Below are 27,526 nucleotides of genomic sequence, written 5' to 3'. Positions count from 1 at the left end.
GATGACTCAATTATATAGATTTCAATAATGGCAAGGATTTTTTGTTTTAAAATTTTGGAAGATATGTTGTTACTATATAAAGTCCTCCCAAAACTGGGGTTCATTGCCCCCTATGCCCCCCCTTATAAATCCACCCATACCCTTCTGAAATATTCAAAAAAGAAAAAAAAAAAATTTTAATTTTTGGAAGATGTGTTGTTATTACATAAAGCCCTCCCAAAACTGGGGGGGCATTGCCCCCCTCTGACCCCCCATAAATCCGCCCATGGTTAGAACGCCGCGGTTAGTAACTGGTTACTTACCGGTTGACCGGTGAGGTTCGTCGAAGGCATCCTTTGATATCATTGACGATTCTGCAGCCGCCGATGTATAGGATGACGCGTTGATGACGGAAGCGGACTTTAATGAACTTTTTTTTGCGTCCGACTCGGAATCCGAGTTTGAAGGCTTTTAGAAATGTTTTCCTATTTAATTCCTATTTTATTTGTAAATAAATGTGTTCATTATTTTGAAATTTCTTTGAAAATAATTCGCGATGTTTTTGGAAAGTATGGGGGTCGACTTATACGCGGGTTTTAGATTTTTCTGGATTTTTTCTCTGAAAAAGGGGGGGTCGACTTATACGCGAGATCGACCTATACGCGAGTATATACGGTAACTGGGAATTTTTAGTATTTGTTATCAATTTTAATACACGGTACAAAATTAACCTATATTTGAAGTAAAAATCAAATTTAAATTGGTTTAAATGTATGCACACTTTTTCTTACTTATTCGTTTTTTTTTTTAATAGAAAAATATTTGTTACTTACCAAGTGATAATAGATTTATTTTACAATTAAAAAGAATTTTAGTGTCATAATGAATTAATATTTCACAAATCTTTCTTCATCGTGATAAATTTCTTACAGTAATATTTTGTCTTTGCAAACCACATTGTGCTTGGGAAGATTTGCTTTTCCTTTACTTTTACCAAAGGTTTTAGCTATGTTGTTAATTTTTCAACCTTCAAACATTGAGATAAAGGTCCCTTTTTCCTCCCTGTTTGTTAGAATTCAGATCCTTTTCTCCCTTGCCACAAACTAAAAGTCTGTTGGAGCCTTGTCAGTCAGAATACGTCACCCATTGTAGAAAAAACACAACTTGAATTAATGCAATTTTAGATGAGACACAAATGAAATAACACCACTATGAAAAAAAAAAGAGAATATTTTTTAAATGCATTGATTGGAACTGGAAATCAGTCATAAATTTTATTTTGTTTCATTATAATTTAAAAATCTGGTAAATAAATAACATTTCTTTTTGTTCTATATCTGAAGTGTCCTTCATTAAGCATATCGATTTTAAAGAACTCTTGACTTTAAAAAATTCAGTTGTATGACAGTTCAGTGCATAAAAATTTATTTTTAAAAACAGTTTCCAACTGTACATTTTCAAGTAGTTAAACCTATTTGGGTACCCATTTTATATCACTTGATACATATTCTTCAAAATCTGTTGAACGTTTTCATGTTTCTTTATGTTGACTCAGAAAACTTTCTTTGAAACGGTCAGTGACAATATAGTATCTGTTAAAACAAAGTTTAAAAACAAAATTTTGTATATCTCTATATAAATGTTTTTCTATATAAATGTTGATATTGATAGTGTTGCTTAGAAGATACGATAGCAGACACTAAAGTTGTTGTTACTACTGAATTTTTACTTGAACCAAAAAATAATCAAACAGTTAGTAAAAAACAAATTTGTTTTTGCTTTAAACTTTTCTTTTCATAATACAAAAATAATTTAACCACCCAATTGCTTTCTAGTTGTTAAAACCTAAATTTTTTTTCTGGTGCTCCCTTGAAGATATTCTTATTTTGAGCAAAAGAGTAAATGCATTGAGTTGATAACAGCGCAATATTAAGATGTTTTTTACTTGTAGGTTTAGCTATTTTTGTTTTTTCTTTTCCTGAATTGATTAAAGTATTTATTTTATTTTCAGGAATACCTCTCAGAGAGTGATGAAGCTTTCAGAAGATGCTTGCACAGCAAGTAAAAGAAATGAGAAAACCGAAAAGTGCCAGAAATCAGCCTCTCTCAAATTGCTGCAAAAATTTCAGAGACTTCTAATCTTAGAATTTTATTTTGCTGGAGCATGTAGTGCTACATCTTGTAAAGAAAAAAGTATGGGTATCAATCTGACTACACAATAATATGTTTTGCTAACTTAATAAAGTATGTGATTTTACTTTGAACAAATTAAAAGTTTAGAATATGAATGTACAATCAAAACGTTTAACCTCCCCCTCCCCCAAAAAGCTTCCACCCTCTAAGTTCACGAAGAAAGACGGTGGAAGAAATGTTCTGCATAGGGATGCAAATTCCCTCTTTGAACCGCCACCCCTCTGCTCGGCAACTGCCACTGATTTTCGATGAAAACTGCATACTTGGTATGATAATATTACTGTTTAAACCACTATCTTGAAAGACCATGTAAAATAATTCAAACTTAGAGATAAACCATTTCGGAGGGTGAATGTCTATAATGAGACGTAGAGGAAAATCATGATATATCACACCCACCTGCTACTAATACCCCATACAAATGTACCTAGATTACACACTAGGGAAAAGTGTCCAGCTTTCTTCTTTTGTGTCCACTGCAGCACGTAGTGCCCCAAGAGCATTGCTTCCAAGGTCTCTTGGAATTTTTTACTTGATGATTCAATAAAATAGAATTTTTAAATTCTTACTTAAAAACATTTTTTTTTTTTTTTTTGAACTGTAAATGCAAGCAAATTATTATATCAGATCAACTGCAAGAGAGTACATATAACGTTTTAAAAGCCATATATTTACTTATTGTATGGTTACGATTTGTAACATAGGAAAGAAATTAATAACTGAAAATTATAAATAAAAAATATGGGGAAAAAATGTGCTGTAAAGTTGATAAGTTGTAAAGTGTATTTCCAGCTATTTTTACCCCATGAAAAGAATATTTAAACTTAAAATAGGATCCCTCTCCATTGATTAATTGCATTTTAAATTGAAACATGTTTTGATTTTAGCCTTGAGATGAGAGACTCAGGGGACTCAATGGGACTCCAACATGGCACCAAAAAATTTGACGTTCTTTTTTGAAGTGCGCTTTTAAACATTTTATGGAAGGATGCTCAATAAGGAATTTTACTACTTGCTAACTTAGTATTGTTATCATTATGTGGGGTTATATAAAATTATAACCAGAATGTATTGTTCAAAATTATGTATGTTTTTTGCCCTTCTCTGAAAAAATGAGTAGTTTAATTGTTTATATGTTTTGTAATATGCCATCGGAAATGTACAATTATGCCAAACTTAAGTTCTACTTTTAACACATGTGCATGAATTTATTAACAAATTATTTTTTTATCCATGTTTCAAATTTCCAACACTCTTTTTCTGATCAGTATTATTCTGAGGAATATGTATCAACTTATAAACTAATGTTAATATTTTTTTTTCAAACAGAGGAGCCAACAAAATCTGTAAATTCTTTAGAAATTAAAGGCCTTGCATCATTGTTGAAAAAGTATATGTTTCTTCTAACTTCTGTGTTCAGGGAAAATTTACAAGTTTCATCTGAAATAGCAATACAACACTCTTCTATTACAAAAGCATGTTCTATGTTAGAAAAAGATACATCAGGTAAGTCATGTACAAATTATATAATAATTTTATCAGGAATGCTAAGGTTTTTTTAAATTGTAATATTTATTAACTATACTAACCTGTAAAGGTCTGTCTTGTCATGTTTTTAAAATTTACTGAAGTTGATAGCATTTTTTGTGTGATCCTTTTTTCTTCACCCAAGGATTTTTCACATAGGGCAAATTGAAAAATTTGCAAAAAATTGACTTAGCAAGTGCAAGGTCTACAAAGGGGGGAGCATTGGGGCATTTATCCCCTAATTTCAAACAACCTGAACCAAAAATTGCAAATGCAGCGAAATTCTTCCTCTCCCTTATTATGTAGGGTTGGTTGGGGTAAGTAAGACCCCTTTTGAGCACAGTTCGTTTTTGAAACCTTATACAAAAGTTTTGAAACAAAAAACCTAACTTATTGTCTTATTTTATCTTAGGCATTGTTAATGAACTAAAGTACATCATTATTTCCTAAAAGAATGCTTTAAATATTCTAACGACGATTAGATTGACGATTAGATTAAAAAATATCAGATGGGTGTCCGACTTGCCCCATAATAAGAGATAAGTGGGTCACTCTTTTATTTATATTTAAATTAGGCATATCTAAAAAGGGGTACGGAGGTTTGATAAAGTATGTAAATTTTTAGAATAAATATTTTTTTTTTTGTAAACGCATCCATTAACGAGATATTTACTGTCTTTTAAATCTGTATGACAGAAAACTTTTACACAAAAAACAAAACAATTACATCTGTGAAATTTATTAAAAGCCTGTTTGTATATATTTATCTTTCAACATATAGAGGTGTATTGAATAAACATAATACAGTTGCTTAAGGTCAATTTTGGTAAACTATCCAAAACTATAAGCTGAAAAAGAAATTGGAAACACTAAATGGCTGCATCTGGTTTAAAGTGTGCTATGGAAGAACTGTCATCCTCAATAATAATTCCATCATCCTCTGCAACAGCCCAATAAAAACTCACCATTTCTCTTCATTCTTGCAATATTATTTTTTAAAATTTCGTATCATAAACTTCCAGCGTGAGACCTACATAATAATTAATGTTACTTTGATGTAAGTTTCACAAATACAAATACATGATCACCAATGTTTGCAATTTTTATAGCAGAACTGTCAATTCTTACTAGGTCATCATAGTTGTCTTGTATTTCAGTAATATATATGTTTAATCAGAGCTGCTTTTGATTTTGAAATCCCCATTATTGTAGGGGGCCCACTTACCCCTTATTGCAAAAGCTTACAGGGTAAGTGGGACCCCTCCTCTTAAACATTAATAATATTTTATACGAAAATTCTTGTGGCAGTATTAACTTTAAGTTAAACTATACATAAAATATTAATAATTATAAAAAAAAAAAAAAAAAAAAACCTAACCTGGAAACATTTTTTTGAAAAATGCTACTTATGCTCCCGTAAAAGTAATTTTCAGAATTTTTTTTGACTAAGTGTTATGACCTAGAAAAAAATCCCCCCCCCCCCAAAAAAAAAAGGAAAACCATTCTCTGATGAAATGTAACATAATCAGTGCAAATAAGTTTGAAAACTTTATCCATATTTCAGTGATTAGGGGGGGGGGGGTAACTCGCTTGCCCCAGTGACCCAACTAACCTTACTTCATTCATATGCTGTTTGCTCATGATATATAAATCATACTGGTAAAAAAAAAAAAAAAAAAAACCTAGGTCTGGGGGGGGGGGGCAGTTTTATATACCTCATGCTTAAAATGTTAAATGTTTTAAATAGCAAATATTTGCAAAATGAAGAAAATATAAAGTTTTACCATAAATCTATTTTTTTACACAAAACTCTTAGAAATTTATTAAATTTCAAGGTGTATGAACAGAACAAGACTCTCTGACAACACCAGTCAAACCCAAAAATGCATCCGGCTCAAAAATAGCTATTTCCAAAGTATTTTGCCTCACTAAACACAAAATTCATCATAAAAAGTTGAAATTAGCTCTAGTTTTCAAGATACAGAGCCAACTAGGATAGTGAATTCTTTACAATGCTCTTTTTTCCTGGCAGACAGAAATACCCCTTATGCTGCTGACTCACTTCTAACCTTCAACTCCTGGTTGGGATAGAAAATCTCACTACATGAAAACTGCAATGGACTTCAAGAAATTTGAATTCTGGGAAGAGAAATGCCCAAAATGTGCCTAGATCCATCCATGCTTATTCTGCTGGGAATAATGAAGAACTTGGTGAAAGCTGTACAAAGACAATTTTCCAACATCATAGAGGGAAATTTCCAAGATATGTTGAAGCTAAGGTTGCTAAGGTTAAGGAGAGAATTTTTAACTCACTGTTTTTGAAAAAAAATTTGAGAAGGGTGGAAAAACCACCAAAGAAGCCTTTAAGGATGTATTACAAGTTTTTCTAAACAACAGAGAAGACAAGAACTAAAAACAGTTGGTCAAACAATTCGTACGGAAGTTCTATGACCATTGATGAATGATTGGTCAATGAAACTGGATTTTGTTCTCTTCTTCCGGGATATTTTGTTTAAAAACTAATGCCATTAGCAGTGAGTATGAGAAAAGATTTCACCAAGATATCTTTACAATGATCAGGGTCAATGAGCTGAGTTAATGCTCACCAAATGCTGCTGAACTATTACAAGAAATGATGCTTCTTTGACGTACAAAAATCAATTGAAACTGAAGCGTTTACAGCAATAAGCCAAAAGCAACTACTGCTTTCTGAAAAATAAGCATTGTTCAATAAAACAGGACCTATTTACTAACATTTGTTGCAAATAATTTTTTTTCCCTTTTTAACATTACCTTTAAAGCAATGTGTGGTTGCTGTGCATCTTTCTCCAGTAAGCTTTTATGTATTTGGAAAACAAGAGCTAATAAAGCAAATCCACTACCATATTCGTTTTTTTTGACCCAAAATTAGTAGGAATTGACTATTTAAAACTAGGATGCAGACAAAAAGTTCTTTTTTTTTACTTGTTTTACTACTTTACTACTTATGTAGTAAAACAAGTCAAGTAGGAGGTTATAATCCTTATGGGATAAACATGTTACAGTGTATTTTTTTTCTCATTGGTGTTTCCATACCAGTTGGGTTATTCTTGTTTTATCTTCAACTAGCTTATTACCCGGCATTGCCCGGGTGCTTCTCAATGCAACATATCATTTAGATAATTAAATGGATGAATTCTATCTAAATGAGAGTAAAAAACTGCATTCACACCACTCTAGGCTCAAGTTTTCAAAAGACTGTAAATAGCACAGAAAGTTGAGCATTTGAAGGAAAAATAGCATCAAGTAAAAACGAAAAAGCAATGAGACATGTTATCGGGGTTCTGTCAACGATATTCTTTGGTTCTGCCATGTCCACTGGCACGTTATCTGCGGTTGAATCAGACGGGCGGTACATCCAATGTCTTAATGCAGAGACGAATCATTGTCTTGCATATCTTGTGGGACAACCTTTTGCGTGGTGCTTCGAATACGAAAACCATTGTGCTGCCTTTGACGGATTTGTATACCTCAAGACATTAAAACATGCTATAGTACTCTTCACATACATTTTATTCTGGAAAAAAAAATCTTGTAGTGTTTTCCTAGGAAGAGTCGTTAATAAATTCAATGGCTTTTATCAGTTACAAATATATGCAAAATATGCCACCGTTACAATATTTTCATATATAAAAATCATCCTCAATGACCCAAAAGCTAAACAGATAGTCCACTGTACAGAAAATAAGGAATTCTGTCATTTGTTATTAATAGCCGTTAACATTTCGTTTTACGGCTAATTGGCGGTGTTTTTACTTTCAAGGTTTCACATGTTAGGTAGACTCTTTATATAATTTTTTGTAAGTGTTCAGGAATATAAGCACGTTCTGTAGAAAACATTCACTTAGTATAAATAACTTCACAAATGTGCTGCCACACCGAAGTGTTGAGGTATCAGACACACTGCAAAGTGAAAATATTCACCGTGTAATATGACCTGCTCTTACTCTCCTGACCTAAATCCTATTGAACATGACTGAGTGGCCTTGTCTATTCTTTATTATTTTGAAACACATAGCTGTTTGTTAGCAACTAACAAGCTGTGTTGATATTATATGCATTCAAAATTCATTAACATTTAAATTTGAGAAGTAAATTTTTATAAAATGTTTTTGAAAAACATGATAGTTTGAAAATCCTACAGTAACTTTTTTTTTGGCATAGAGGTCATGATTTCTCCTTTAAATTTGTTTTTATCAAATTTCAAAATTTAAATTATTTGTTACATGCTTACTAAATCTAAAATATGTAAAAAAGTGAAAATTGTTTAGTCATGATGCTATGTAATTTCATTTTAGGAATATTGCTGCCTGAATTATTAGTATGTGTTTTGCAGTTAGAAATTCTGTACCCTGGTCTGATTAGTGAATCTTCTTTAACGCCTCTTCTTTCTGAGTTGCTTGATTGCATAGACAAATTTAATCGTCTTGTACCAGAAATAGATAAAGAAGATTCTGCAGATTTGCTGTGGCATGGTATGCATTTAAAGTACTGGAATAATATTAAGGGGTTGTTCTGTTTTCTTCATTAATCAACTGAAAAATTAACAGAATTTAAATACTTTTAAAATTAGATTAATTGCACCAAAACTTTATAAAATACTTGGAATTGATTTTATTTATAAGGAAAAAATGATTACTTCTCAAAATGTTTAATTAACTGTCTGGCTGCATTTTATCTGTCACAGTATTTTAAGAATTTTAATGTTTCAATAAAAAGGAAATTAAGTTTCTTAATTATGCATGCATGTTATTGACAATGAATTCAAATTTATTTACTTTTCATTATGTCAAAAACTTCATAATCAAATTAGTAGCATTTTAGGTAGATTGAACTTGGAACTATTCTCTACTAAAATATTTAAAAAGTCATCAAATCCCTCTTTTTTTTCTGGTTTATTTTTTAACATTCTTCACTTATTTTTTGGTGTAAAACCAAAGCATCGGATTTACTCTTATGAGCTCCGAATCCAAAAATATGTTCATGTTCTAAAAAAATGTTAAAAAAAAAACAGAATTTCTTTTTTTTAAGAAAAACCCTTCTTTCCCCTTAGTTTCTCTCCTTGTTATAAATGTTTATGTTGTTAAACTTTTCATTTCTCTAGTTCTTCAGAGGAATATTTATGGTTAATTTAATAGTTTCCCTCCAAATCAAAGTAATGGCAATGAAGTTGTCAAAAACTAAAAATAATAGGAGGATGCCAATTCCAAAAAGCGGTGAGTGATGGGGCAAAACAGAGGTTATATTTGGATTCAGGAGGTCATTTTGCATAGGAACCGGCAGGAATAGTGTCAGAAGAATTTTTATTTTTCTCAATGCACTTCATTTGTTCATAATGATAAATTTAACTTAAACTTTAAAAAAATCTTTATTTTTGAGTACTATGCAGAAGGCCTACATATAGCATAAGAGAAAGTTTCTTGTAACAGTAATGTTTGACTTTGGTGTTTATATCAGTCAACTTAAAATATTAAAAAAAAAAAAAAACCCTCATTAAGTTTAAAAAAATATATTAAAAAAAAAAAATGTTTGTAGAACGTTATAAGCTCTCGGCCTCGTGCATTGTATCTAAATATTTTTTAATTTGAATAAAAAAGCTGTGGTATACTTGGGTCTGATGGAACAATTATTTATCTACTTGACACTTTGAATGTCCAAAAAACGTGAACACCCTACTGCATGGGTTTTTAAACTTTTCCAACTTGAGGCACCCTTTGAGGAATTAAATTTTCAAACAGCACCCCAGTCCATCTCTGTTTTTTGTGATAAATATGTAAGTATGCCATATAAGGCAACCCTAAAATTCAAAACCTGGTATCTTGCTCCTTTAATGAGTCAGTTGTTCCGGCTTGTGCATATTTATCGGATAACTCATAAAAACTAAGAAAAAAATTTAACCAAATGAAACTTTGAGGATCAATTACATTTTTCAGCAGTTTTAGCAAAGAAAAGCGATTTTCCCTCATTAGAAACCTGGGCCCTAATAAGGAAAACTCTGATCAATGATTACTTCTCGCAGAATTGACGAAAAAGCATCAAGAAGTACTTTGAAACTAAGAGGAATTGAAAGAATTATAATATCAATAAATGTAAAACCATATTTGAAAACCTTAAGAACATTACCAAAAATTCCATACTTAATTCCATGAAAAGGAGAAATGTCAATCATCATATTTGGGTTGCGACTGTTAATTCATTATTTTCGGTTTTTCTTTTTTTTGTCACTCATGGGCACAATTCGTGCATATATGTGCAGCACATGATCATATTCTCATCCTGATATTTTGGTGTCACATTATAAGTTCACCGGAGTGTTTGGAAGGCAAGCCACGACCTTAACGGTCAACAATCTACTTTTCTAGGCTATCAAATTGCAGGAAAAAAAATGAAGATACACAGCAACATTTTGTGATTTCTTCAACTACATAAGTTAAGCTACAAGAACCATAAAGAATTTTTTTGCACTAGCAACCTACAGTAAACCATGTTGAAGCAAAACTTGCAGCAAAATAAGATTAAGTTGTTTTTCCATCAATCTTCTAAAAGAACTCTTGCTACACTTTTGTCTTTTAATTAAAGACCGTTTGTTGATAATGCTTTATCTTCAGTTAGACTTTCTGTTGACGATGAAGTCATTATCTAGTGAAATTCTACTATGCTACATCAAAAAATGGGGGGGATGGCCTAATTGGTTTGTTTGGCCTTAGTTGGCAAACACACCTATCATATATATATTGATACCATGGACACTTCACGGCACCCTTCGCCTCGTCCATCAGCACCCCACAGGGCCGTTTCAGAACCCCTGCCCTAATGTGTAGACATTTACTATGATAAGAATAAGCACTAAATTACAGCCCTTTAAACTAGGGCTAAAGGAGAATTGCGTGCAAATATACTAAATACCTGTTATGACATCCGGAGACTGCAGTTTTGTCTTTGTTATGGACTCATCAGTTTGGAAGAGTCAATACAAGTTAACTATACCTTGACTAAATGTCAATACATAGTTGAATATTTCAAACTGTTGAGTCCATAACAAGGACAAAACTGCAGTCTCTGGATATTATACCCAGTCTGTCGTTTTAATGCATGCACAAAAAGAATGTTAATGAGTGATTAAATACTGTCATGCATGTTTTTAAATTAAAAAAAATCTCCAAGTCAAAAGGAAAGTAATATTAAGTTTTACATCATGTTCAATTTCTTGAAGAAGTCTCATTGCTCACATGATATACCTTTCGTGCATTTCTTTTCAAATTGTGAGATATAGCATGCAAGATGAATGTATTAAGTGCACTTACATTCATATATTCTAACTTGCTGCAAACTTCCTTTAAATATTACCCAGAAATTGCAGTAAAACGTTTTCGGATGATACTCTTTTGGTAATTTTGGTTGCACAATCATTTCCAGCAAACTTGTGCTTTTATGTGTGGTATACAAGCTCAGCATCATGTTTCTCCACGAATCACTCGGGTACAGCTTAAAAATGGGTTATGGACCACTAGGTCATGATCAGTACAGGTACTATGAAAAAAGTACTTTGTTGATTATTTATGTCCATGATCTAGCCAGAGCATTCAAACCTGGACCCATGGCAGGGGCTTCTTGTGATATGGCATCACCTTTGCAACCTGTCGCCTCATTTATATAAAATGGTTTAGCAACAGATTTATTATCTGTTCTCAGTATAATCTAGCAAAACAGCTTGTGTGTTTTTAAAAGTCATTAAAATTTATTCTTTACGTATTCAGAGTAACCGAGTTGAAATTTTGAACCACAATAACTTTGTGTTATATAGTGTAGTTTGTCTTCCCCTTCCCTAAAAAAGGTGAAACCAATAAAGTTTCTATTAAGTTGAAGAACAAAATTGATGTTCAGCAATTTTTTTTTTTTTTGCGAGCGATAAAATAATTTTATTTCTTGATGTGTGAAAGATATTCCTCAAGAATTAAGTTCAGATAAAATTTTTGTAATGCCCTGCATTTGAAGCAATTTTATGTTTATACGATCTATAAGGCAAAAACTTTCTTTAGAGTGATTTTTAATTAACTTTTTAAATGTATTTGTAAAGTAAGGCTTAAAAGTTTTTGCTAATGAATTTTTCAGCTTAATTATTATGTGTTTTATTTTATATTATTTTTTTGCAGCAAATGCTAAAAAATCATCTGCATTAGGTCAGTCATGGGAAGAAACTCCTTTAATTTTCAGAGCTGATTTAGAAAATCACAAAAGGGAAGGCAATGTGTGGACCATAATTCATGGCAAAGTATATGATATAAAAGATATTAAAAAGAAAACATTTTGTGGAATCACTAATGTTGAAGAATACTCAGGTAAATTAACTTATACTGCATTTTGTTTATATTTTGCAGTATTCTCTCCTATATTAGTATTTAGTATGTGAAAATTACTCCAAAAGTTCTTTGTGCTTAAATAAAATAATGTGTGCAAGTCATCTCTTATTACGAAGGCAAATCAAAGTCTTTGCTCAGCAGTGACAGTTTCTTGAACCATTCCAACCATATCTGGATTTTGATCGGAAGAGGGAGCTGCTATCGGTCATTTAAGATGACGTTGTTCTTCAGACATCCACAACGTATGAGCAGCAAAGTGTTATTCGTTTTGTATGGAGCAACGGACAAAAGCTCACAGCAATTCACAGGGTCACCTACAGTTCAGACCTTGCCCTACTGATTTTCACGTTTTCGGTCTACTGAAGAAGTTTCTGGTAGGACAGAGATTCACATGTGACAAAGAAGTCAAGAGCACGATCTGACGGTGGTTCCACAGACAGTCGAAAGAATTTACCACAGGGGGATCTCTAATTTAGTGCTGCGATGGGACAAATATCTGAACCAGTGTGGTGACTATGTGGAGAAATAATGTAAGGTACGTAGTTCACTACGTACATTTGTAAATACTTGTATGTACCTGTTTTTGGCGAATAAAAAATAGGCTCAAAGACTTATTGATTTGCCTTCGCATTAAAGCTAGAAAATCGCACATCATGGTATGACAGGCGAAAATTCCTTCTACAAAGCAATTGCCTGTTCTTTGATTTTTTGACAGTTAAAATTTTAACCAGAACTTTAATGGATTAACCCTAAACTCCAGTAGATAGCGTTCATTGTTGACCACTTTTTTTTCCTTCATTCTCCTAAAATGGGTCTAAACATTACAAATAAAACAGTTACCAGATCCAGTTCAGCCTTGTCTCAAAAAAAAAGAAATTATTTCCCTGCGTGTCAAACATGACTAAAAAATACTATCAAATCATGATGCCATGATACGAGTTTCCATGTTGTTGACATCAGCAGCGTTACCAGTGAATTCGCAACTAAAGTGGAATCCCGATTTACGTTATCTGTTGGACCAGTGATAAAAAACATACCAAGCGGGAAAACGTAAAATTGGGGTTGGTCATAAGTATCTAAAGATTTTTTTTCTTAATTTCACAGTTACACAATGAACTAGTAGAAGTAATCTGTAATCTTTACTTGTTTTTAGCTACAATTTCATTTACAGAACGCTCTGTATTAACACATTTTTTTTGCAAATTTGCCTCTTGGTTTGCATTTGCTAATAAAAATAGTTTTAGAGTTTTTATACTTTGAATTGCTTGATCAGCTGTGGAGACATCTTCCATTATTTCTTCTTCATCTTCATTGTCTTCACCACTATCATAGGAAACAGGTATAAAATCCAGTATTAATGCAATTTGTGATGTGATGAGCTCTTTATCGTAGTTGATATATGCGTCATCAGCTTCTGGTAATTTTTCACCTTCAGCCACATAATCTTCTTCTGTTTTATTGGGATTTGAAGATAAATTGCTGGTTTCACAGTCGGGTTTCAAGAAGCTTGTTTTTTTTAAACATATTAGTGGCGCATTTTTTGTCAGTACTGTCCCTGGCTGCACAAATCAAATTTAGAGCTTTCAAAACATTTATCCTTGCTTTAGAAGCATCTTGCAATTCACCTGAACTAAGAAAAGCAAGTGATTTCTTGACCAACTGTTTCCTGTAGTGTGCCTTAAATGAACGGATGATTCCAAGATTCAAAGGCTGAAGTTGACGGGTGCAGTTCGCTAGGAAAAATTCAACTCGCAAATTTTTCAATTTCAATCCAAATGAATGGAGTACTGATTAATAATCAAAATGATTTTTCCATTTTGCAAGTACATCTTTTTGTCCAATTTTCGTAGAAAATCTTCAAACGATGATCCAGTCATTCACAACTTATTATTTGAAGCGTAATCCGTAGGTAAACTTTTTACATTTTTAAAATACCGCGATTTCTGTGCTCTACCGATCCCAAGAGGAATTAACTTTTCACTTCCATTGGCATTTGTACGTAATAAAATAGTCAAGTGCATTTTTGAAAGTTTCTTTTATGGCAGTTTTTGCCTTTGATCGTCCGTGTTTTGTTGGGTAGCAAGTTGAAAAACAGTCCCGTCAGTGTTAAATACATCTCTTGGATTTTAATCTTTTAATAAATTTGGCAAAGTATTCTCCTTCCACTGGTGCACAGATACAACGTTCACTTCGTTGGATTCTCCACATTAGATTTAAAACATAAATGTTCCTTTTTTAAATCTGTCAACCCAACCATTTGATGCATTGAAGTTCTGGAGTTTCAGCCTCTCAACAATTTCGAGAGTCTCCTTTCTTAGAATGGATCCGTTTACTGGAATTTTTCTGCTTGAACTTCCTCTAACCATTTCATCAAAATGTTTTTAAATTCATCATATGGCGATATTTTGAGAGTTTTTCATTTCTTTGCTGATTTTCCAAGTTTTTCAGTGTTTAACTGTGTGGAAGTTTCGTGCTTTAAAATAGTTTGCAAAGTTGAATAAGGGAAAGTCTAAAGATTTTGAAAGTTCAACTTGAATGCCGTGAAACATTTTAGCTTTTTCAGGGATTTCAGTCTTTTTGGCGAGAAAGAAACGTTTTCAGCTACGTGGCTTAAACGAACTCTTGCAGACTAATTAAAACCAGCCCTACCACAAACTAATTGAAACCAGTCTCACCGTAAACACCCACCATCAGTAAATACAAGACCCGAAAGGCAGTGAGAGAAAAGAAGGGGTTGGAGGGAACTCCTTCGGCATACTGCTCACGCATACAGAAAGACAATATGATCAAAGAAGATCTCAGACAAAGCGGAAAGAATGCCAGAACAGCTTCAAACAGCTAAGAAACAAATTTATCTTGACAAAAAGAACAGGAAAAAAGTTAATGTGAGTCTTGGTGGAGAAAAAATGATTTTATTCTGTTTTTAGAAAAATGTAGGACACAGACTTTTTGGAGAAATTATAATGTAAAATCTGTAATATTTTAACATTATCAGTACTGCAATTTTCACAGACCAGCAGAAAATGAGGTTGGAAGCTGGATAACGTACAAAGCGGACAATGTAAAATCGGGGTTCTACTGTATTGGTATATATATGAGGAAAAATGCCTTGAAAATCTAGTAGCATAAATACCCAAGCTTTAGGAAATACGCTATGATTTGAAATTAAAATTGATTACAAGACTATAATGTGAGATCAAAAGGAAAGAAACTAAATGAAAACTTGAGTTGTTATATATAGTTGCTCAGTGGCTGTGCCTCTTTCTGAAAAATCTACTTTTGCCAAATCATGTTTTACAAACAAAAAGATAAAAGAAATGCTCATCATTTTACATTTATTTTTCATTCAAGTAATATTAAATTATATATGTTACAAATATTTCTTTTTTGTGAATTTCTGATGCTTTCTTCAACAAGTATGAGAAATTAGAGATTGAATGATTTCTGTTAAATACAATTCATTAAAGAATTACCTGTGCTTACAGATTAAGCTTGGTGTGGGACAGAAAAGGAAAAAATTCAAAAGTTTGAGGGGCTTCAAAATCAAAACTTAACCCAAAGGTTGATCCAGACCCAAGTTGGGTCAGCTTTGTGGTTCCTTCACAAAATACTGCATTGTAAAAATGGCCCCCCTTTCAAAATTCTACATCATAAAAGCAGCTCATTCACAAAATTTCGCATCATAAAATAAGTATATAACAAAAGGTCGATCCATGAAGATCGTGATTTTTTTTTACCGGAAAGCTTCTTAGATGCTTCAACATTTCAAGAGTGCCTACTTTTGTAAGAACAAAGCAGAATTGGATCTTAGTTTAACTGCAAACTAATAACATAATACAAAATGTGCTGTGAATTGTTTTTTTTTTTTTTTTTTTTTTGGATTATTTTAAATAGTTTTTTTTTGAAAAAGGTAAAACTTTATGTTTAAAATTTTGTCTTATCCTCCTTGCTGTGGACGCTAATGTGCAAACAATAATAGTATTTCAACTAATTTGTGGTTTCACGCAGATTTTTTATTTTTTAACTATTTTTACGTTACTAGTTAAAATCCATTAGCTTACTGTTTGGTGTAGTCGCCATTTTTGGTCCTTCCGAAGATATAATTATACAAGACTCTTTGAGTGCCTAAGTTTCAAAAACAGAATCGGAAGTTTATTGCTATGCAAAACTATTGAAAATGAGGCAAAATGTGCCATGATTTCTTTCCCTTTTTTTTGGGGAAAATGAGGCAAAATGTGCCATGATTTCTTTCCCTTTTTTTGGGGGGGGGGGGGGGAGGGAACTCTTATTTTTTTGAAAAATAGTTTCATCATTCAAATTTTGTCTTCCGAATATTATTTTAACCTTTATTGCTTTCGACACTAATGTGCTAAAACCTGACTATTTCATCTAAATTGTAGTTTTTTGAGTATTTTTAATTATTTTTAATTACTTTCATGCAACAAATTCAAAAAACTATTATCTTAAATTTTTGGTGTTGTTGGCATGTTTGGTCATTTGCAAGATCGAAGTAGACAAGATAATTGCTTAAGTTGGCAAAAAGAGAATTGGATGCTTGTCTCAGCGCAATTGAAAATAACATCGATTGTATAGCAAATATTGTTTCAAAAAAAAAAAAAAAAAAAAAAACTATTTAGTTTCTTGAAAAACTGTGGGATATAAGTATTTCATTTTGAGGAGTAGTACTGCTTCCTAAATTCTGATATTGAAGAGCAGTTCCATAAAATTGAGGAACATTTTTATGACATTTGCTAAATTGCATTTTTAACAAGAAAACAAACAAGTTTTAAGAAGTGTAATATTTGGATGCATCAGTTGCCAAATCAATTAACTCCACTTAAAAAAAATCATTTCTGCTTTAATAGTGCTTAATCAATGCTTAGCATGTGAGTTTATATTAAAGTTTTGGTTCAGTACATTTCTGACCATGTGATGGCAGAAAATGTAACACAAGGTCCTATTTACTTCTATGGATAACACCATCTTCTTCATAAGTTTTCTCTACTTTTTGTTTTATGGAATTAATTGAGTTGACAAGTGAGGCATCCAATTAATATGTGCAATTAAAAAGTTTTGAACAATGACTTTTGGAATTCCCTTCAGGCTTCCTCATCTGCATTTAACAGCTTATTTTCAATATCTTCATTATGTAATGCTGCTTCAATTTGTAAAGCAATAAAAGCCTCCTTTACCTTTGCCCCACATAAGTTTTTGAATTTTGTTTCTCAGGTTTAAGAAAGTCTCTCCTTCTCTCTCCAGAGCCTTTTCAAATATTTTCATGAACTGAGTTTAATGTACAATGTTAAAGAATGGCTCATAGCCAATTCACTAATGGTTGATGTGATATTCTTTTGGTTCCTGAAATGACTTTTTTCTATAAAATGATGAAATTTTTATGAGTGAATGGGAAAAAAAAAAAAAAAAAACACACACATTCACAGAGAAAATGAGTTTTTTGAGAAAATGACTGCCAAAACTGTAAAATAAGCACATATTTTCACCCAAAGAAATTTTTCATGCTGTGGGCCATTAATTAATTTATTTTAAACTTTTTTTTGTTTTTAGTGAGATATTTTATAATACGTTAAGTTGTTTTCATGTCTTTATTCAATTTAAAAAAAAAAAACTTTTATTGAAAGTAGGGTCTAAAGGTCAACCTAAATCAACCTTTTTTTAACTATAGTAAAATGTATGTAGTTTATATGTTGGTTTACTCAAAATTATCTTTCAGGGAAAGATGCAACCAATGCATTCGAAATGGTAAAGCATACAGAAGATGCTAGGAAGTACCTTGAAACCCTTTTTATTGGACATTATCAGGAAGTAAGTTGAATAGTTGGTAGATACCTTATCTTGTTAATGCTTTAGTGCTCACCATTAACATGTTGAAGTTTTAAAGAGAAATTTAATATGATATTGCCCAGAAAACTTTTTATATACAGCTGTTTTCGTTATAGAACTAGGTAATTGAGAAATAAAACTTTCCGTATCGCAACATTTTGCTTTGATATTTTTATATAAATATAGTAAAGGACTAGTAGTTGTTTTTTTCATGTTCTTAATTTTTTTTAAGTGTAATCTCTCTGTAGAGTTTTTTTTTTTTAGTTCATCAGATTGGGTTTGGTTGCTGTTCTACAGATTGAGACAAATCTTTGCATTTTTTTCATAGCAGCTTGTTACATTAATGTGCTATGTGTTGTTTTGCTTGCACAAATTATATTTTGGAAAAAAAGTATATTGAAAATAGTTAGTTAATAATAAAGATGGTGATTATATTTGTTGTTGTTGTCTTGTGCTACATAGGCTGGCAATTTGAGGGGTGTGCTGCTTCACTTTTTCAACTGCACCATAATTTGGTGTGAAGTCTGACTTCCACAGTACACACTAACTGTAACATCCCAAGTATTGTGTAGGCAACCATTCATAGCAAACTGATACAATCACTCAAAGAAATGACAAGGACAGGAGTGAGAGAAAGAACATCCATGCGTGAGCTGGGATTCAAACCCAGAACCTTCCCACTCACAATTAGACTTCTCCAACAACTAGACAACGTGGTCGGTGATGATAATGTTTAAATGTGTGATTTGTTTTGTCAATGTACACTCTTAATGCTACTTTTACATACCTGAGTGAAGTTTTCATTGTAATGAAAATTTTAAAAAGAAATATTGAATAATTCACAGCATTTGATAACTTTTTCTCTTGAGTTACTTTAATAAATGTTACAAAATATAGTAGCACTACATTGCTTCTTGGCATGCCACAGAATTGGTTATACCCCAGATGCCATTATAGGCCCAGTGTTTCTGAAAATACGATTTCTTGTGTGTGATAAAACAAACATGCTTATCTTAGTTTTCTTATATTGTCAACTCAGAGCAACAGTAAAATATCTTAGTGTTATTTCTCGAATTAGATATTTTACTGTTGCTCTGAAGCGACGATATGCAATGTTTACTTTTGCATTCCAAACTCTTAATGTTGCAGAATAGAGCTCATCATCTGTTCTCCTGTTTGAGTTTTTATGGTATTTAAATTATAGTTAGTTTTTTTTTTGTTTACAGTCGACTCTCGATAATTCTTAGTCTCAAGATCATCATCTGAAACTTTCGAGTTATTGGTAATTCTAGCTATATAAAGTTTCTACATCCTTTTCAAGAGTATGAAATTGAATGACAACTTTGAGATAACGGAATATTCATGTTATAAGGTTTTGAGTTATCACAAGTTGAATGTGTTTACATTTTAATGCACTTCATTAAAATAGTCTACAATCAATAATACGTGATGCAATTTCAATAAAATTTATAATGACATTGGATGTAATATCTATTAGCACCATGCTGTATTGTAATTTCGCTGTTGCATTCAGCAATAAACAAGTTTCATTGTACTCTAGGTATGCAAATACGAATGTAATACAAATATAAATGTGACCACCAGCAACTAGCTTTGGATCCAGCTAGGCTGGTCCTAATCAATTTTTTAGTCTCTAATAAAGATCAATGACTCTCTTAAAGCTATCTACTTCTTAGCCTCTTCTTTTAAGCTGCTCCAAGTACACACAATCCTACTAATGTAGTAATTTTTTCTAATATCCAGATTAGCCTGATATTTGATTAGCTTAAAACAATGACCCCCTTGTCCATGTTTTTCATGAAAAACCTTGACCCATGAACATCTTTCATTTTGATAAGTTTAAACAGCTAAATCATGTCTCCTCTGACCCTCTTTTGCTCTAGGCTATACATATCAAGCCTTTTAAGTCTGGTATCATAAGTGGAAAAAATATCTTTCTTCAGATAAAAAGACCAAAACTGAACAGTATACTTATGCTCCAAATAAGGTGTTACCAAACTTCTGTAAAAAGGCAGAGGAACCTTATTAGATTTGTTTGTAATAGATATATAGTAAACTGCCGATTATCCTTAGAATAGAGTGGCACAGTAATCTCGAATAAGCAAATTCGCGAACATTCCAAAAAACAGGTAAAAATCGATTCTACTGTTTTCAATAGTTAAGAAAGATCAATGACACTCACATCCATTTAAACTATAGCTAAATTAGTAACATTGTCTACAAAAAATTCATGTAAAAGCTCAAAAAAGAATCTCTTTATTAGAAATGGATTACACACCTAAGCAAAAACCAAAAATGTATAGGAAAGGGGAGGAAAAATTTTTTGAGTATGACTGGTGCAATCTCTCATTTATGCACCTAAGTAGTGTAGATCTAAAGATCAGTAAGTTGAGCAAATCTCAAGCAGTAAGTACAGTAAACTCCCGATTATCCGCGGGACGGATTATCTATGACCTTTTACACTTCCAAAAATTTTTTTTTTGGCGATAATTTGTTGAATGTAGATAAATGCACACATTTTTACTTTACAAGTGCAAATCTATTTTAGAAATTTGTATTTCTTTTTTCCTCTTCTTTTCCAATAAGATCAAATCTGACCAGTTTAAATTGATTTTTAGATCTTCACTACTTACTTTCAATTGACACTAATATTACTAATTTTTGGATCTTCCCCACTAAACTACACACTGAATTTTAGATCTGAACTACTTTCGTGCTTAAGCAAGTGACTGGACCAGTCTTGAAAAAATTCTCCTCTCTTCCCCTGTGCGTTTTTGGTGAACCTAACCTAGCTTCATCTGTTACTGGTAATCTGATTTGATGATTTGCTCACATATGTGTGTAATCCATGCGTGTAATACATGTGTAATGAGAGATCCTTTTTTAGCTTTGAAATGCATTTTTTACATACACTGTTATCGTTTTAGCTACAATTTAAATGTATGTGATTATTGTTGATGCTTTTAAGCTATTCATACACTATCATTATTTTTACCCAGTTTGCGAATTATCCACAAATTTGGTTAGCTGCAGTTACTGTGCCACCCTATTCCACAGATAATCCGGAGCTTACTGTAGTACAGATTTGAAAATCAGGTCTCCACTTATAGTTGGGGTGACCATGGAAAGTTGGATGTCATTGAAAGGGAAATGGAAGAAATAAATAGGAAAGTCCAAAAATTAATTTTGCACTTGTTAAGCTAAAATTTTTGCACTTTTCTACATTCTGTAAATTATTGGTGATTATGTTTTTTATTTGAAAGTGTGTAAGGTGGCGGATAATCTACATCATGGATAAACTGCCCATGGATAATGGGGAGTGAACTTGGTTGATAAACCCGAGCATTTTATTGTCTTGTTGCTTGCTATGCAGCACAGTTGATTAAACTTGAAGTCCTGATTTACTTAAAGGCTCAGCTCAATAACATTTTCTTCCTGACTAATGTCTGACCCTGTAAATAATGACTTGTACCCCTATTTCCTTGACCTAAATGTAGCACTTGAGGTTTTTAATTGATGTGAAAAGCAAGTGCATAGCATCTCTCATAATCTATGCTTTAGAATGAGATTCTACCATACTAAATTCACTTCAATGGATTAATTGAAAATGAATGTTTTTTACTGTGTTTTTCATTTCAAAGATGAAAAATTCACTTATTTTTTACTTACTAATTTAAAAAAAAAATGTTTTTAACATTTTGGCAATGCAGGTTATGCATATTAGAAAAATATCTTGTTTAACATTATTTGAAATTTTCTAAAAAGGTGCTTGCTGAAATGCTATGCATTAACATTGAATTTCATTTCAAAAGTAAAGACACACCAGTTCTTCTTCTGCCTGTTCAAAGTTTGTCTTAATTTCAATTTAAACATTTATGCATTGTTTACTTTACGTAAAAAGTCATTAACCCTGAAAATATGGTTTAACAATAATTGATAGAGTGTTTTGCTGGTTATGAGTATGTAAATTACAGTTATACTCCAAAATGCCTTATTTTCAATTTGTTCCTTATTTGAACTTGCAGAGTCACTGCTGTGGCTATCTGTAGAACAGTTTAACCTGCCTAAATGGGCCAAGCGAGAGGAGTACTAACAGGTGAATCCAAGGGCTGCTTGGCTGCAATATTGATTGAAATGTATTTTTCTCACTAATATAAGTCGTCTGTCAAATTAAGTTCTCAAAGAAAAAAAAAACAAAGTGCACAGTAACTAATCAACATTCTGTGTAAGTTCTGTAAGCATGACAAAACTACCTTCGCACCATTACAATAGTTTTAAATTTTTAGGACAAAACCGAAATATATGTCTTCTTCTGAATTGATACCATTTCTACTTGCTGGCACAAGACAACAGTGAAAAATGAGCCAAATGTTTAACAAACTAAAACTGACACCTACTTGAAGTCCTTCAATGCTCATCAAACAATTCACTCCAAAAACTAAATAGAAATTAAAATGTTAAATGATAAGCATTTATACTGTCTCAAAAACAGGGCATTTCAGTGGCACCTTGTATATGTATGTGTGTGTGTACTTTTTTGGGCTATAAATTAAATATACTTCTCATTTTATTTCAGCCAAATGAAGTCACTTACAATACTGATGAAAGTATTTACACATCTGTTATCATAGATGCTGAGAGAACATTAGCATACCTCCTTGGTTTAAGTACTCGTAATCAAGTCATTGGTCCAGATTTGAATGCAACAGAAATAACATATTCTCGTTGGTTATCTTCATCTGTATTTCATGGTGGACTACAGGTTTCTCACCCTCCAAATCCATTTGATGAGGAAAAAGGTGAAGCTCGTAGTACATCATCTACTGCATCTCCAGGTACTTTAAACAAAGTACTGTATTTAGACTGTCAGATAAATTTGATATGAAAAATACCAAATGACAGAATTAGTTGCATGAATATCATGTTAGTTCAGTTGAAAAAGGAAAATCACTGAGAGTAAAACAGCTCTGTAAACATATCATGAGATAATTCTTTTCGTAAGCAATTGTTTATGCACTATAAACATGTAAGAATTCGAGAAAGTTGTGAAAATGAAATGCTTGCATGAAGGGAAAAGTTCTGAACATTATAAAGAAAATCATCTACTTCTATGGAAGGCGTAACAGTAGAGACCTCCATTATCCAAAATTCTTTTAACCGAAACCTTTTTTTTTCTTCCATAGCGCAGATTGCGTCATTGGAATTTTTAAGGCTTTTTTTGAAGGGGTATCTGTTTCTATTTTGATGGCTCTTATTCTGGAAAGATACTCCATAACCCTTGAGGGGTGTGCCATCGCTTGGAGGGGGGGAGGGTCGGCTCTAATTTGAATTCTAAAATCAACGACAGCAGTGAAGTTCACGGAAAAATTTCATTGATTTTAAACTTTTCGAAATACAAAATGCCACACAATGATATAGTAATGTCAGAAGGTTCATCCCAAAATAATCTCTGCAGCTCAATAACCATTTTTAGTTGTGACTCGAGGTATTTAACTGTTTAGAGCGCTGGAGTGATATCTAAAATTAAATCCTAGTGCAGCCTAAAAAAAAGTCCAAATTGACTGAAGTTTCCCTCCTTCTTTGTAATTAGTTTTCTTCAACTTTTCTACAATCTTTTGCCATCATCGTAAAGGGGGAAACCGATATCGCCAGTAATGAAATGAACAATGCTGCAATTCTGCACCCTCTAAGTCGGTGGGGGGGTTCTCGTTTGCAAGCACGAAACTGTCTCTATTTTACACAGCCGGTTATGTGAATTATACTAAATATGCGTGCATATTCTTGCACCACTGACTGACACTTTTGAGTACAATATGCGATAAAAAAAATTGATAAAGGTGTTACATCAGGCTACCCAATGATCCAACGCAGTGACAAATTTTAGTAGTCCAGAACCTGTAGTGATTCAATGATAGAACAAGTCTTGCTGATAGCAATGAGCAATACAATAGTGGAATGCTAAATATTTACACCTTTTTGTCTCCCAGTTAGGAGATCACAATCCGTTTCTAAAGCCATCAAAAGTATTTTCCCTCTCTACGGCTATTAAATTGGTAGTAGTATTACTCGTTGATACTGGTCGGTGACTGATAATAAAGTTAGTTGTGATGAGACGCTGGCGTAGAGTAACATAAAATGATATTGAAGGCAAAAAATTTAGTGGTATTTCTTTGTAAAATAGGCACATGTATGCAGTTAAGTCTCTAGCTTCTGTTACGAGAGTGGTTATTATCTGTAAAAATGTGTAAACCCAAACCATCTTTTACACCGATTGGTATGTACAGTAAGGATGGAATAATAAATTTCTAAAAACTTCCAGTACAAATTATGCGCTGATCCTCCATCAGTATTCGATGAATCTGGTTTCATAAAGAAAGAAATCCTGTATCTTTAAAGTGTTATTACCTGAAGTAAAAGATTCATCCACCATCACAAAACAAACAACTGGTGTCATATATGTTATAGATGGAAGATACTTTCTCCATCATGTTTTTTTTCGATAATGATCTGCAAGCTTCAAGGATATATGCCTGCAAAGCAGTGTATATGTCCCTTGTAAATGTGGGAAAGCTAGTGTCATTTTTGATAGGTACAAAGGAGTCACAAAGGAGCACATCACAGTACAAAATGATGTACAAAGGAGTACATCACAAAAATATCATCTGCATCCTATTACAACAGCCAATCGTTCTGCTGTAGAAGATGTTGTGTGCCTCATATCTTGTGCTTGCTGTAAGGGGTTCATTGGATATAGTGAATGTTTGAAAAGTCTGAAAATGCACTGAAGTGTTCAACAATATGCACAAACTGTGTTAGACATAGCTGCAACAATAAAGATTTTGCCGAGGATATAGATACCAAAAAAGATCTTGTTAATGAAGACTGTTGCAAGCTTAGGAGAAATCATTAGAAAACTCCAGTTCAGACGATGAATTAATCTCAATCTGATGACGTATTTAAGACATGCATGCATATATAACGTAAACTAAAAATTTTGATTTTAAATACCACAAATATATATATATGAGAAAAAAATCAGTTCAGCCCCCCCCCCCCTCTATTGGCACATTTAATGAAATGTGCCACCAGAGGGGGGAGTATATCTGAGTATATTTTTTTGTTTTGGGGAGGGGAGCCACTGTTCTTGTGAATATATAATGTGAATATATATGCAAGAAATAATAAATCTACTTGAAATGGAAAGGGGGGGAGATTGGGGATATTATTTTATTTGGGGGGAGTGCTGTAGCTTTGGGAGGAGCTGCGCCATCGCTCTTGGAAGATGCAACACACTTGATTTCTAACTTTGAATGAAATAATACCTTTACTTGAAATGTATGGAGGGGGATTTTGGGGACTGCTGCGTTTCATGGGGAGAGGGGGGCTCTGTAGCATTGTTGGGTTGTGTAATCCCTCTTGGGTGTAAACACCTTAATTTAATGCTTATAAGTTTAATATGACATAGTATTCCCGTTTGAAATGCACTCTAAAATTCCGAAAAAATACCCAAACTAGCAATTTTTTGATGTTTCCCATTCCGAAACTCGACGCACAATGGGGTGAGACTTCTTACCTGTTCTTATTGGGAGGGTAATAAACAATTTGCAACTGGTTTAAACTTTTTTTTTGGATGTTTGGGTCCAACCCCTATTGTTACTGTACTATTATACACACAAACCTATTTTTGTGCAGTCTTTTTTTATGCAATTTTTTTAATGCAAATTTTTTTTTTTTTTGTGGTATATTAAAATTTCAATCAGATTGGGAATCAATTGACGTAATGATTTTTTAAAACGAGTGCGAGGTAGTATTTTCAAGTTACAACATTGGCACCTCGATGGGAAGTCACTGTGACCTCCCAAAAATTTCCTTATTCGGAAAATTTGTTCGAGTACTTAACAAAAAATATCACTTGGTTCATTTTAATTTCATTTTAATATTACAATTTTGTAAGTTTTTGGGATATTTTCTATGTGCATCCCTATCCACCGTATAAAAAAATATTTTTTTACTGTGTTGCAAAAACTACTTTTTAAAGCTACTCCTGAAGTTCGAACAATCTTTTTCATGTCGTCCACCACATAAAAACAAGTTTGGGTGTAAATAAAAAACAATAAAAACCTTGTTCATGGAAAAAAACAAAGAAACATTCATTATGCAGTAAGTTAAAGCATGAAACAGCAGTCCTCGGATGGAATGACTGAGCTGGCAGTGTATTTTATGTAAACGTTCATTGCTTAAAAATAGAGGTCTAATTAATTAAAGTTATAATGTTAATTGTGCAAAAAATGAGCTTTTTAATGATTAGTGTGAACAAATTATCAAGCTTTTGATTCAAGTACAACTTAAGTTTTTGTTAGATATCCTTTTAGCTAACTTCTAATGTTTATTAAAAATATCTGTTTAACAACGCTCTATTTAACGATGGCTTTTCATGGTTCCAGATGGTCCACTGTAGTGTTAAAAGCATTCTATTTAAGGACGATTTTTTGTGGTCCCTTGAAAGTCGTTAAACAGAGAGCCAACTGTATATTTAAACATTTAGTATTTGAGACACTTGTGGAAGAAATAATAAGTAAATAAATATGTACTATTAATTTTTTTAAAACAAGTTATTAAGCAAAATTAACAGTCACATCAGGTGTGTGACATGTCACGGATATGAGAATTCACATGATATGAACCAGAAAAATATTTCAATAAAAATTATTGTAAAAATGTCGGCAATTAAAGTAAGCATGTAAGTATTAGTAGTGTTATATGCATAGCAAGTCTAGTGTAGTTATAAAATTGCTGCTTAGGCTGCAACTGTGATCCTTGATTTGTTTATATGTATAAGAGTCAAAATCTGTCCAAATCTACTCATTTCTTCTACATACATGACAAGTGAATAGTTTCATCTTATGCTCATGTTTAAATCAAAAATTAAAAAAAAGGTTTAGTTTCAGGATCTGTTCCAATTGAAGCAAGCACTATAACTGGCTGTGTACAGCAAGGAAGTTCACCAGCATTTTTAAAGGTGAACAACTTTCTTCAAAGCATTGCAGAAAATCGGTTTAACGATTATCTTTCAATGAAGTTTGGCAATTTAGTCTTAGCCTATTTCAAAGAAAATAAAGCAACATATCTGAACTTCCCTTCTGAGCATCCTGTTGAAGAAATTGGGTGGTAAGTTTATCTTTTACTGCAGTCAAAAAATCTATGTAGGGGAATGTGGGGCAAAGTGAAATGTTTAGGATGAGTTTTAATTTTGTACTGAAACATTATTTTTAATTTTTAGCAGTAAATTAGCCTTCAAAAAAAAAAAAAAAACGAGCTGATGTGTGCATCACATGACTTCCTTTTACACCAATTTAATGCTATTTCCCTATTATTGCAATTTTAATGGGATTCTCTCTCTAACTCTTTAAATATCACTAGCAATGGCCACATTGAAAGCAGATTTAAAAAAAAAAAAAATCGCCAAATTTTTCGCCAAGTTGGCGACAAAACTTGCCAACAAAAGACTGGCGATATATCGCCAAGTGACCGCCAAATTATAACACCACTTGAGTTTGCATCGAAAT

At 32.5% G+C, this 27,526-nt stretch overlaps 1 protein-coding gene across 1 annotated transcript in view; it reads left to right on the top strand.

Annotated features, from left to right (window-relative positions):
- LOC129231190 (E3 ubiquitin-protein ligase HERC2-like) overlaps positions 1-27,526 on the top strand; it is a 323,605-nt gene that overhangs the window by 46,320 nt on the left and 249,759 nt on the right. Inside the window, exons 15-20 of the mRNA XM_054865437.1 lie at positions 1,991-2,172; positions 8,010-8,213; positions 11,892-12,077; positions 17,830-17,921; positions 22,537-22,795; positions 27,008-27,128. Coding sequence (XP_054721412.1) covers positions 1,991-2,172; positions 8,010-8,213; positions 11,892-12,077; positions 17,830-17,921; positions 22,537-22,795; positions 27,008-27,128 — 1,044 coding nt within the window. The remainder of the gene's footprint in view (positions 1-1,990; positions 2,173-8,009; positions 8,214-11,891; positions 12,078-17,829; positions 17,922-22,536; positions 22,796-27,007; positions 27,129-27,526) is intronic.

The sequence above is a fragment of the Uloborus diversus genome, chromosome 10, assembly GCF_026930045.1.
Source record: "Uloborus diversus isolate 005 chromosome 10, Udiv.v.3.1, whole genome shotgun sequence".
Lineage (NCBI taxonomy): Eukaryota > Metazoa > Arthropoda > Arachnida > Araneae > Uloboridae > Uloborus > Uloborus diversus.
The sequence above is the reverse complement of the archived record's forward strand: the minus strand, read 5'-3'. Positions and strand labels throughout refer to the sequence as shown.